The sequence below is a fragment of the Rhincodon typus genome, chromosome 4, assembly GCF_021869965.1.
Source record: "Rhincodon typus isolate 14 chromosome 4, sRhiTyp1.1, whole genome shotgun sequence".
NCBI classification, from domain to species: Eukaryota; Metazoa; Chordata; class Chondrichthyes; order Orectolobiformes; family Rhincodontidae; genus Rhincodon; species Rhincodon typus.
The window spans coordinates 66166721-66180695 of NC_063335.1; the positions used below are offsets into that span (position 1 = coordinate 66166721).

At 43.0% G+C, this 13975-nt stretch overlaps 1 protein-coding gene across 1 annotated transcript in view; it reads right to left on the reverse strand.

Annotated features, from left to right (window-relative positions):
* The window catches only part of sntg1 (syntrophin, gamma 1), a 175819-nt gene that overhangs the window by 45415 nt on the left and 116429 nt on the right, over positions 1 to 13975 (reverse strand). Inside the window, exons 10-11 of the mRNA XM_048596124.1 lie at positions 11691 to 11821; positions 6308 to 6437 (exon numbers count right to left, since the gene is read on the reverse strand). Coding sequence (XP_048452081.1) covers positions 6308 to 6437; positions 11691 to 11821 — 261 coding nt within the window. The remainder of the gene's footprint in view (positions 1 to 6307; positions 6438 to 11690; positions 11822 to 13975) is intronic.

A 13975-nucleotide genomic window follows, 5' to 3' on the forward strand; every position in this document is an offset into this window, starting at 1 on the left:
GGGTATCATTGGCAGATGACAGTACAACCACACCAGAGAAGTATGAAAAACCTGATACTGCTGGAGTTACATGTATGTCAGCAAAATTCTGTTCTCATGAATAAATGAACGTGGTATTTCCCAATGGGAAACGAGCATGAACTATCAATCATGCAGAACAATATAGCAGTGACCTATTTGATGATACTAAAGATGATTCTTATGTAAATATAGGAGGTGTGCATACAGAAAAGAAGCGGGCATTAATGAGAGTGGCATTACTGTATATACAGTGCTGATTGCAGTGATGTGCAATACTGACAGATAGTCTGAAGCCTACAGAAGGTGTGAGTGTACGATGTAGCTGGCAGCGTCTGATCAGCAAATGTCAAACTATCTGCTTTATCTCCTTTCATCTAATACCAGTACAATTATAGAATACCTACTTGTGAACTTTAACACTGCTTCCCATTACTTATTTTATCGGGATGACCTGTTGACAATTATCATAGGATCCTGCAGATAAAACTTAGATGCTTTGATGCTTCTGAAAGCATCCATAAAACTATGTAAGAACCCCTTAAATGTCCCTCTTTCTTGAACCTCCTAATACTGAAATCTTTTTACAGTCAACTTCTCAGTGATTTGGAAGCATTTAATCTTTACATTTACATTCCCCGTTTTCCTAATGTAAGGAAAGGGGCTAAAAATAGATTTAAAAATAGGTCTATTTTTACATAAAAAGTAGCACAGACTGCAATACAACAATACCAGAGATTTAAAAACTAGACAAAGAACAGTAGGAGCTCCACACATTTCCACAAGCCCATTCTAATCAGAAAAAGTTAAACTATATTTCATTTTAGTTTGCAATTTAAGTTTTGGGAACATTTTGAATGATATTAACTCTGTCCTAAGATGATAAAGTAATTGGAAACATTATGAAAGGTGGTCATTGTAGTCCCACATTTATAAATTAATCACACTCAGATGGGTTTATTCAAACTACCCTCTGTACAAATATTAAATTGATTTTAAAAAATTGTTGTGTAACTGGAGTTTCAGCAGGGAACCTGTATACTATCAACTGCATGTTAAAATATTGTTTTCAATCTCTCGGGTATGGGTTCACAAATTTGGGAATTGATTATTTTTAACTTTTACTCAATGGTGCCATTAAATATTACTAAGCCAGTAATCAGATATAGCTTAGAGGCATTTAAAACGCAATCAACCAAACTGTTTCCTGAAGGAACACATTTTACTTTACATTAGTGCGTGCTGTCAGTCCCTGAGACATTTCACACCAACTTTGTTAAATATGTTTCAATTAAAATCTGACTTGGTCAGTTTAATGCTGTGGATAAGACATGAACTGAATTGAGATGGTTTAAATTGATATTGGCCAAGGTCTTTAAGAGCTAGCTTCATCAAGCAGAATTGAGGTATCATACAGTGGTATCTGTGGTTAACGTATGCAGCTTGTGAAGGATTGAATAGTCACAGTGGAATTTAATACTGGCTGGTAGAGTGTGGAATGAAGCAGCGATAATGAATCGTGCTAGATCATAGAAACATACCCTCCAGAAGAGGCCCTTCAGCCCATCGAGTCTACACCAACAAAAACTATTCCAAATCTACACTCGTCCCACTTTGCAGCTCTCAGCCCATAGCCTTGAATATTATGATATTTCAAGTTCCCATCCAAGTAAAGGTTGTGAGGTTTCGATTTCAACTACCCTCAAGCAGTGATTCTAGACTCCCACCACCCTCTATGTGAAAAGATTTTCCTCAAATCCAACCTAAACATCTTACCTTTAACTAAGTTACGTCCCCTGTTCCTGACCCTTCAACTAAGGAGACCAGCTGCTTTCTATCCACCCTGTCCATGCTCCTCATAATCCGAGACACCTCTATCAAATCCCCTTCTCAGCTCGAAAGAAAACACCCAACTTTTCTCTTCATAGCTAAAGTGTTCCTCCCCAGGCAACATTCAGGTAAATCTTCTCTGCACCCCCTCCAGTACAATCAAATCTTTCCAATAGTGGATGACCAGAACTGCACGGAGTACTCCAGCTATGGCCCAATCAAAGGTTTGTACAGCCCCACCAAAACCTCCCTGCTCTATAATCTATGCCTGAACTGATAAAGGCAAGTGTCCTGTATGCCTTAACTAACCTATTAACCTATCCTACAGCCTTCAGGGATTTTTGGGCAAGCATCCAAGATCCATCTGAACTTTCTACTGTCTTTCCATTCATTACACACTCCCTTGTACTCAAGAGGAAGAAGGAAGCTTACTTAAGGTTGAGGGCGCAAGGATCGACAGGGGTCTAGAGGTCTACAAGGTAGCCAGGAAGGAACTGAAGAATGGACGCAGGACAGCCAGAAGGAGGTATGAAAAAACCTTGGCGAGTAGGATCAAGGAAAATCCCAAGGTGTTCTATGCTTATGTGAGGAACAGGAGGAAGGCCAGAGTGAGGGTAGAGCCAATCAGGAATTGTGGAAGGAACTTGTGCACGGAGTCAGAGGAGGTAGGGAAGGTCCCGAATGAATACTTTGTTTCAGTATTCACCAATGAGAGGGACCTTGACGTTTGTGAGGTCAGCATGAAACAGACAGATATGCTCGAACAGGTTGATGTTAGGAAGGAGGATGTGCTAGAAATTTTGAAAAACATGAGGATAGATAAGTCCTCTGGGCCAGACGGGATATACCCAAGGTTACTATGGGATGTGAGGGAAGAGATTATTGCCCCTTTGGAGATGATCTTTGCGTCTTCACTGTCTGCTAGAGTAGTACCCGATGATTGGAGGGTGGCAAATGTCATTCCCTTGTTCAAGAAAGGGAATAGGGATAATCCTGGGAATTACAGACCAGTCAGTCTTACTTCTGTGGTGAGCAAATTATTGGAGAGCATCCTGAGGGATAGTATTTATAATTATTTGGAAAAGCACAGTTTGATTAGAAATAGTCAGCATGGCTTTGTGAGGGGCAGGTCATGCCTCACAAGCCTTATTGAATTCTTTGAGGATGTGACAAAACACATTGATGAAGGCAGAGCAGTGGATTGGGTATATGGATTTTAGAAAGGCATTTGATAAGGTTCCCCTTGGTAGGCTCATTCAGAAAGTAAGGAGGCATGGGATTCAGGGAAATTTGGCTGTCTGGATACAAAACTGGCTGTTCAATAGAAGACAGAGGGTGGTAGTAGATGGAAAGTATTCAGCCTCGAGCTCGGTGACCAGTGGTGTTCCGTAGAGATCTATTCTGGAACCTCTGCTCTTTGTGATCTTTATAAATGACTTGGATGAGGAAGTGGAAGGGCGGGTTAGTAAGTTTGCTGATGACATGAAGGTTGGTGGAGTTATGGATAGCGTGGAGGGCTGTTGTAGGTTGCAACGGGACATTGACAGGATGCAGAGCTGGGAAAAGAAGTGGCAGATGGAATTCAATCCAGAAAAGTGTGAAATGATTCATTTTGGAAGGTCGAATTTGAATGCAGAATACAGGGTTAATGGCAGGATTCTTGGCAGTGGGAACAGAGGGATCTTGGGGACCCCGTCCATAGATCCCTCAAAGTTGCTACCCAAGTTGATTGGGTTGTAAAGAAGGCGTATGGTGTGTTGGCTTTCATTGGCAGGAGAATTGAGTTTAAGAGGCACGAGGTTATGCCGCAGCTCTATAAAACCCTGGTTAAACCACACTTGGAGTCTTGTGTTCAGTTCTGGTCGCCCCATGATAGGAAGGATGTGGAAGCTTTAGAGACGGTGCAGAGGAGATTTACCAGGATGCTGCTGGGACTGGAGGGCAGGTCTTATGAGGAAAGGTTGAGGGATGTAGGGCTTTTATCTTGGAGCGAAGAAGGATGGGAGGTGACGTTTAGAGGTGTACAAGATTGTGAGAGGCATAGATAGAGTGGATAGCCAAAGACTTTTTCTCAGAGCGGAAATGACTATTATGAGGGGGCATAATTTTAAGGTGATTGGAGGAAGGTATAGGGGAGATGTCAGAGGTAGGTTCTTTACACAGAGAGTGGTGGGTGTGTGGAATGCACTGCCGACAGTGCTAGTGGAGTCAGATACTTTAGAGGCTTTTAAGCGACTCTTGGATAGGTACATGGATGATTGTATAATGTAGGGTATGCAGGGTAGTTTGATCTTAGTAGGATAATAGGATGGCACAACATCATGGGCCGAAGGGCCTGTACTGTCCTGTACTGTTCTATGTTCTTTGACTTGTTATTTATTCCAAAGTGCATCACTGCACACTTATCAAAGTTTACTTCCATCTGTCACTGATCTGCCTATCTGAGCAATCTGTCTCTATCCTCTTGTAACTTAAGTCCTTTTCCTCACTGTCAACCACATGATCAATCTACACGTCATCCACAAACTTACTTATCATTCCCTCCTTCCACCCACATTTTCTTCTATATTGTTTATATGCACAAACAATTTCATACACAGCATTGATCCTGTGTTATGCCACTGGAAACTGGCCTCCTGTCACACAAACAGCCTACCACCACGTTCTGTCTCCTGCAACTAAGCCTATTTTGGATCCAACTTGCCAAGTTACCCTGGATCCCACGCACTTTTAACTTCTTTATTGGGTGTCCCATGTGAGTCCCAGTCAAAGGTTTTGCTGAAATCCATATAAAATACATCAACAGCACTACCTTCAACTATACAACTGTTATCTCCTTGAAAACATCTCCCAAATTTCTTCGGCATGACCACCCTTTGACAAAGCCATGCCAACTGTCCCTGATCAAACTCGCCACTTGGAATTTTCTCCATAGTTTCCCTACCACTAATTTTCTCGTTTACCTCTACCACCCTTCTTGAAAAATAGAACCACATTAGCTGTCCTCCAGTCCACTTGCACCTCTTTTGTGACCAAAGAGGAATAAAAAATTTGGGTGAGAGCCCCTGTAATTTCCATGTCTCCTATAGAAGCCTGGGATACAACTTATCTGTACCTGGGGATTTGTCTACTTTTAAGCCTGCCAAAATCTCCAAGATCGCCTCACTCCTGACATCAAACTGTTCAAGAACCTCACAGTCCCTTTTCCAGAATTCTGTAGAATCATTTAACCATAGAATCCCTAAAGTGCAGATACAGGCTATTTAGCCCATAAGTCTGCACAGACCCTGCAAAGAGGATCCCACTCAGACCATGCCCCACCCCTGCAACACCACATTTACTATGGATAATCCACCTAGTCTGCACATCCCAGGATACCAAGGAACATCTTAGCATGGCCATTCCATCTAACCTACATATCTTTGGGCTGTGGGAAAAAAACCAGAGCATCTGGCAAAAACCGATGGGGCAAATGTTTCAAACTTCACACAGTCCCCAAAGTTGGAATTGAGGGTCCCTGGAGTTCTGAGGCAGCAGAGCTAACCATTGAGCCATCATGCCACCCAAAACTGAAGTCAAGCAATCAGGACTTCTCCAGGATTTGAACCTAGGACCTCCCACATGTCTGAAATGTATACCCCCCAAAGTGTGTATCATACCCCCAGACCAATGAGCCATTGCTGTGCAATACAACAAACTGTACCAACATCCTCCTCCAAAGTTAAGATAGATGCAACATAATTAATACCCTGCCAATGTCCTCTGGCTCCATGCACAGATTGCCCCCTTAGTCGCTAGTAGGCCCTGCTCTTTCCACATTGTTTTTATAGATCTCTAATGTCAGGATCGAAAGCTCAAATTATTCTAGCGGCATGCATCAAACCAAATGGAAAAGCCAACCCAGAATGGTGGGAAGGTCATTTTACTTGTTTAGCATGTCATTATCATTCATGAACACAGAATGTTTTGTGATTAGTTCCATTTGGAATCTGTGGCAGGAAGATTATTTTCTGCTCATTCTATGTGGTTGTGTAGATAAGAGATGGTGCAATTTGTGAGATGGTGTTTATTCTTTTGAAATAATGTTGTAAGGAAACAATTCAAGTTATAGTTATAAGATATCTGAGGATTTGAGGATATAATTAAATATGCTGTTATTCGACTTGAACACTATAATTTAGACATTAAATAACTATGTAAATGTTCTTTAGTGGTTTCCTTTCATTTACAGTAATTAGAGCTAAAGCTTTTGTCAAAACCAGTGAATAGCTAATAATCACATCCATGCCAGTGGTACGTTCATTCTGCCATTGCTAAATGTAGGCAGTTTTCTCCCACTGGTGAATCTTTTATATCACTATTACCAAAAGCAGAAGTTACACATAGTAAACTACTGTTTTGAATAATTTTGAAGGCTAAGTCGATATTTTTTTTCTTACATTCAGGCATCCATACTTACATTGTGCTTGGTAAGGTTGGATATATTAATGGCCAGTGCTTGCAACCAATCTATACAGTCTTCAGCAGTGAGACACTGAATGACACCACTGCAGACACCATCGACAGCAATTACTTGAAATGCATTTTGCCTAAAATGTTAGAAAACATATAATTAGAAACAATGTTGAACAATAATCTGTAGCATCAGCAAATATTTAGAGATACTGGCCCAGAACTTTCACTTTTGGATCAAAAACAAAGTTGCTGGAAAAGCTCAGCAGGTCTGGCAGCATCTGTGAAGGAAAAAACTGCATCCACAGTTCTTTCGGATCTTATTTCACTTTTGGATGATGTTTACACAGGATGGGACCTCTATCTACCCCATTATATTGATCTCAACCCCAACCCATTTCATTTCCAATTTTTTATGACAGAACTTTTGAAGATTCAATAAAAGAAATAAAAAGTAGATTTTTAAAATTTCTGCCCATGATGATGGATCTCAATAATCACCAGTGCTTATTGGAAAATTGAGGCACTGAACTAATAGTTCACAAGGGTGGTGGGTGCCTTGAAAACACTGCAGTGGAGGAGGTGGAAATAGAACGTTAGCAACATTTAAGGCATAACGTGATAGACACGTGAACGGAGGCAAACAGATGGACAGAAACCATATACAATAAGAACCAAAAGAACTGCGGATGCTGTAAATCAGGAACAAAAACAAAGTTGCTGGAAAAGCCCAGCAGGTCTGGCTGCATCTGTGAAGGGAAAAAACAGATTTAACGTTTTGGGTCTGGTGACCCTTCCTCAGAACTGATGGTGGCTGGGAAAACATCAGTTTATATGCAGAAAATAGGGAGGTGGGTGGGGTAGGGAGTAAACGATAGGATAGGGCCCAAAGAGAAAGAAAGACAGTTGGACAGACAAAGGAGTTGCTAACAATCAGGCTGGGAGGGTGAATAGTTGTTAATGGGGACTGTTAGTGGCTAACAACAGGGGGTGTGTACAAAAACCATATATGGGCAATAAGTAGCAGGTTTAAATAAGGATTAGGAATCGGTGGGTTGAAGGGCTTGATCCTGTGCTGTATTGTTCTTTATTCTTTGATAGAAATTAAGAATTCACTCAGAAAATCTACCTTTAATTTAGAAATGACACTGTTAAGAGATTCCCTCTAATACCATTCCTTATAATAATGAATGAAAGCAGAATTCTGTGGATGCTGGAAATCTGAAACAAACATAGAAAATGCTGGAAAATTCCACTGCTCACTAGAATCTGTGGAGAGAGAAACAGTTAACGTTTTGAGTGTGGTATAATGGTTCTTCAGAACTGAAAGGAGCAGGAAAAAGTTTTTCTTTATATTTTGGATGGAGGCAGAGAAGGGCGAAGGGAACATATAGTATAAAAGACAAAGGGGTTGTTAAAAGTAGTGAAAGAGGATTAGAGCTGTAAATTAGTGTAAATTAAAGTGTGAAAGGAAGAGAATGGGGCCTCTCTACTGAGAGCAAAATGAACAAAACACATAAGAAAGGCCGATTTGGGGTGGGGGTATTAGTGATGTTGGTGCAAGCGAAACACAGAACAGACATAATGTCAAAAGCTCTGAAGTTGTGAAATTCAATACTGCAACCTAGAGGTTGTAAAATGTCCAAGTGGCACAACCACACTCTTCATTCACAGCAATTACTTGAAATGCATTTTGCTGAAAATATTATAAAACATATGAAGAGAAACACTGTCTAATATTTACCTGTAATGTACTGGTCACTGTAATACTGGTCAGAATTTTCACTTTTGAATGAAGTTTACACAGGATGTGATTTCTATTTACGCTCTGTATCTATCTCAGGCCAATCCATTCAATTTTCAATCATTCAACTGACTTAAATCCAGTGCAGAGTATTGATTTTTTTTAGCTTTTTTTGATGTAAGACTGAAACTAATTGTCAAAGATGTGAAAGCTAATTTTACCAGAAATGATCACGCACTCTGTTCAGCTTGCAGACATTCATTCATTCTCCAGTCATTCCACCCAAAATCAAATGAAATTGATGCCAAAATTGTAGAAAATGAGACATTGAGGACTGCCACTGACTCCACACCCTGGCAAAGGTTTTTTTTTGCTTTCCACTAAATTTGCTGCTAATTTCCTCTCATCTGGTAGGTGGGATTCTGGTTTCAGATTTCCCTTCCACATATTCCTTTTCTTGCTGCTGCTAAGACTATCTGGAGAAAGGTAGCAGCAAATCTTGGTAGGGCAGCCACAGTTCAAATATAGTGAAGGATGTGGCCTATTAGAACCTTTCATAACTGCACAATAAAGCTGTGGTTCTGCCTAGGTCCACAACATGAGTACACTTTCAGAGATGGTAAGAACTGCAGATGCTGGAGTCAGAGATAACACATGGTGGAGCTGAAGGAACACAGCGGGCCAGGCAGCATCAGAGGAGCCAGAAAGTTGACGTTCGGGTCAGGACCCTTCTTCAGAAATGGGGGAGGGGGAAGGGAGCTCTGAAATAAATAGAGAGAGGAGCGATGGGGCTTGGGTAGGTGGTGGGATGGTGATAGATGAGTGCAGGTTGGCAGTGGTGGGGATTGGTCAGTGAGGTGAGAGGAGCGGATAGGTGGGAGAGAAGACTGACAGATTGTGTCAAGTCAAGGAGGCAAGGATGAGAGGTCATGGGATGAGGCCTAGGATGGGGAAATTTTGAAACTGGTAAAGTCCACATTGAGACCATTGGGTTGTAGGCTCCCAAGACGGAATATGAGGTGCTGTTCCTCCAGTTTCCAGGTGGCGTCATTGTGGCACTGGAGGAGGCCCAGGATGGACATGTCACCCAGGGAGTGGGAGGGGGAGTTGAAGTGATTTGCGACTGGAAGGTGTTGCCGTTTGTCGCGAACAGAGCGCAGGTGCTCTACAAAGTGGTCTCCACTTCATGACCCCACCCCCGAGCACCAAACCATCATCTCCCAAACCATCCACAACCTCATCACCTCAGGTGACCTCCCACCACGGCCTCCAACCTCATCGTTCCCCAACCCCGCACCGCCTGCTTCTATCTCCTTCCCAAAATCCACAAACCCGACTGCCCTGGTCGACCCATTGTCTCCGCCTGCTCCTGCCCCACCGAACTTATCTCCAACTATCTGGACTCCATTTTCTCCCCCTTGGTCCAGGAACTCCCTACTTATGTCCGTGACACCACCCACGCCCTCCACCTCCTCCAGAACTTCCAATTCCCCGGTCCCCAACACCTCACTTTTACCATGGACGTCCAATCCCTATACACCTGCATTCCTCATACAGATGGTCTAAAGGCCCTCCGCTTCTTCCTATCCCGCAGGCCCGACCAGTCCCCCTCCACTGACACCCTCATCCGCTTAGCCGAACTCGTCCTCACCCTCAACAACTTCTCTTTCAATTCCTCCCACTTCCTACAGACAAAGGGGGTGGCCATAGATACCTGCATGGGCCCAAGCTATGCCTGCCTCTTTGTAGGTTACGTGGAACAATCCCTCTTCCGTAGCTACACTGGCCCTAAACCCCACCTCTTCCTCCGTTACATTGATGACTGTATCGGCCCGCCTCGTGCTCCCACGAGGTGCTCGAACAGTTCATCCACTTCACCAACACCTTCCACCCCAACCTTAAGTTCACCTGAACCATCTCTAATACCTCTCTCTCCTTCCTGGACCTCTCTGTCTCCATCTCGGGCAACCACCTTGAAACTGATATCCATTTCAAGCCCACTGACTCCCACAGCTACCTAGAATACACCTCCTCCCACCCACTTCCTGCAAAAATCCCATCCCCTATTCCCAATTCCTTCGCCTCTGCCGCATCTGCTCCCAGGATGAGGCATTCCACTCCCGTACATCTCAGATGTCCTTGTTTTTCAAGGACCGCAACTTCACCCCCTCAGTGGTCGAGAACGCCCTCAACCATGTCTCCCACATTTCCCGCAACTCATCCCTCACACCCTGTCCCTGCAATAACAGCCAAGAAAGAATCCCTCTCGTCCTCAAGTACCACCCCACCAACCTCCAGATCCAACGCATAATCCTCCGACACTTCCACCATCTGCAATCCGACCCCACCACCAAAGACATCTTTCCCTCCCCACCCTTATCTGCTTTCCGGAGGGACCACTCTCTCCATGACTCCCTTGTCCGCTCCACACTCCCCTCCAGCCCCACCACACCCGGCACATTTCCCTGCAACCGCAGTAAGTGCTACACCTGCCCCCATACCTCCTCCCTCACCCCCATCCCAGGCCCCAACAAGACTTTCCACATCAAGCAGATGTTCACCTGCACATCTGCCAATGTGGTATACTGCATCCGCTGTACCCGTTGTGGCCTCCTCGACATCGGGGAAACCAAGTGGAGGCTCGGGGACCGCTTTGCAGGACTCCTACGCTCGGTTCGCAATAAACAACTGCACCTCCCAGTCGCGAACCATTTCAACTCCCCCTCCCATTCCTCAGACGACATGTCCATCCTGGGCCTCCTGCAGTGCCACAACGATGCCACCTGAAGGTTGCAGGAACAGCAACTCATATTCCGCTTGGGAACCCTGCAGCCCAATGGTATCAATGTGGACTTCACAAGCTTCAAAATCTCCCCTCCCCCTACCACATCCCAAAACCAGCCCAGCTCGTCCCCGCCTCCCTAACCTGTCCTTCCTCCCACCTATCCCCTCCTCCCACCTCAAGCCGCACCCCCCCCCCCTACCTACAAACCCCCTCCCCCCCCCTTGACCTGTCCGTCCTCCCTGGACTGACCTATCCCCTCCCTAACTCCCCACCTACACTCACCTTTACTGGCTCCATCCCCGCCTCTTCGACCTGTCTGTTTCCTCTCCACCTATCTTCTCCTCTATCCATCTTCTATCCGCCTCTCCCTCTCTCCCTATTTATTTCAGAACCCCCTTCCCCTCCCCCATTTCTGATGAAGGGTCTGGGCCCAAAACGTCAGCCTTTTTGCTCCTATGATGCTGCTTGGCCTGCTGTGTTCATCCAGCTCCGCACCTTGTTGTCTCGGATTCTCCAGCATCTGCAGTTCCTACTATCTCTGATTCAATTTTAACTCCACTTTCAGAGTTTTTTTTTTGCCCCTTTATTGATAACTTTTCATGCTGCAGAGAGACTGTTGCGCTTATCTGGCCAGCAATGACAGGGCCATGCAGGCATAGATGTTGTCCACACTGCATAAATAATAAGCCTTGCTCCTGCAAAATTAGTGGCAGTCACAGCATCAGAAACAAAATTCAAGCCATAGTTTAATCCTGGAAAAGAAGACTTATTACATATTTAAATGATAAATATACTTGGGCACCTCGATGATAAGTACCAATTGTTAACTCACTGTAAATAAATAATAATATGAATCATTACCTGACAATATCAGTTCCTGGAATATAATGTGACAAACGAGAATGAAGAAGGGGGATTAGCCGTAGATCACACCAGCGCTTCTCCCACTTTAGGCCTGAGGATGTGGGCCATGAAGAACATGAGAGTGAATCCTGAAAAATATTATTCATGTTACTCTTTCAACTGTAACTCATTCTAAATTTTTTGTAACGCTTCTGCAAACAAATATCAATTCTTATAATCACTCCGACAGTTCTATTATTTACTACATATTGATACAATGTGTAGGTGTGAATATGGAATTAATATCATTGCTATTTGATGATCCTGGAGAAGCGAATCAATAATTTCCTAAAAGTTTAACATGTTGGTTTAATACTTTGTCAAATACTTTGACAGACGGGTTATGTTTGTTGGGTTTAAAGTGTATTATGCTATAACATAACAAGAATCTTTTCAGAATCAAGGCAAAAATTCTTAAAATTCCAGTAGATTTTAGCACAAACATTGAAAGCTAGTTAGTTCTAAAATAAGAGGCATGGAAATGTAATTCCTGTTAGTACACAGATAGTGGATTAAATAGGATTTCAATTTTTCCCATTTTTGAACTTGGAACTCTAAACTGTGTGTTTTCTGATAATTCATGCATATGTGCAAGAATTCTGCCAAAGAAATTATACAGAAATTGATCTGGTGTAAATAGCTCCCTGTAGACCTAGGCAGCTGTGGATTGTACAATGTCCAGGAAACTGGAACAACTGTGTGAACAGGGAACATCATCAATTACGTACGAAGATTTGTAGGTTACAACTGATGCTGCAAGGACAAAAGTGACTATGTTCTGGGTTTTTACATAATAAATATCGAGGGAATATGGGGTTAATACAGGAAAATAGTGTTGAAGTAGAAGATCAGCACAATCTCATTGAATGAGGTTCAGAGAACTTGAAGGACTCAACCTCATCCAGCTTTCGTTCCTACCATTCCTAGGTTTTCTAAACTCATATCCATGATGACGGATCTAAACATCATTTGTGCTAGTGGAATTTGAGGTACTGAGCCGCTACTTCACTGATATACACTTGTTAGCAGTCAACAATCTCAGAAAACAATTCATAAATATCACTATTGAGAGATTCCATTCAATATCATTCCTTATAATAATACATAAAAGCAAAATACTGACAAAATCTGAAAAAAACACAGAGAATGCTAGAAAAAAAGATTCAGCAGTTCTGGCAACATCTGTGGAGAGAGAAGCTGTGGAGAGTTTGAGCTTGATATGACTCTTAGATTCATAGAGTCAGAGTAATACAGCATGAAAACAGGCTCTTCGGTCCAAACTGGTCCATGCTGACATTAGGGTCCGCATTTGGTCCATATCCCTCTAAACCCTTCCCATCCATGTACCTATCCAAATGTTTTTTAAATGTTGTTATTGTACCTGCTGAACCACTTTCTCTGGCAGCCCATTCCATATACGTTCCACTCTCTGCATGTAGAAGTTACCCTCAGGTCCTTCTTAAATCTGTCCCCTCTCACCTTAAACCTATGCCCTCTAGTTTTCAATTACCCATCCCTGGGAAAAAGACTATATGCATTCATGCTACCTATGCCCAACATGGTTTTATACACCTCAATAAGGTCATTCTCCTTAGTTCCAAGGAATAAAGTCCTATCCCAGCCAACCTCTCCCTATTAACTCAAGCCTACTAGTCCTAGCAACAATCTCGTAAATCCTCTTTGCACACTTTCCAGTTTAACTATGACTTTCCTATAACAGGGTCACCAAAACTGTACACAATACTCCCAAATGTGGCTTCATCAACTCCTTTACTCAATGCCTCAACTGATGAAGGGCACCATGCTAAGTGCCTTCTTCACCACCCTGTCTACCTGAGATGCTACTTTCAACAAACTTTATATTGCACTCCTCGGTCCCTCTGTTCCATAACACTCCTCAGGACCTTACCATTTACTGTATAAGTCCTATCTTGGTTTGACTTTGAAGGTGCAACACCTCATACTTATCTATACTGAATTGCATTTGCCAATCCTCAGCCCGCTTCCCCATCTGATCAAGATCCCTTTGTAATTTTTGATAACCGTCCTTGCTATCAACATTACCTCCTAATTTTGTATCAAGCACAAACTTACTAATCATGCCTTGTACATTCACATCCAGATCATTTATGTAAATAACAAATAACAAAGGTCCCAGCACTGACCCTGTGGCACACCGATAGTCACAGGCCTCTGGTCTGAAAAACAACCTTCAACCATCACCGAGACAACAAGGTGCAGGG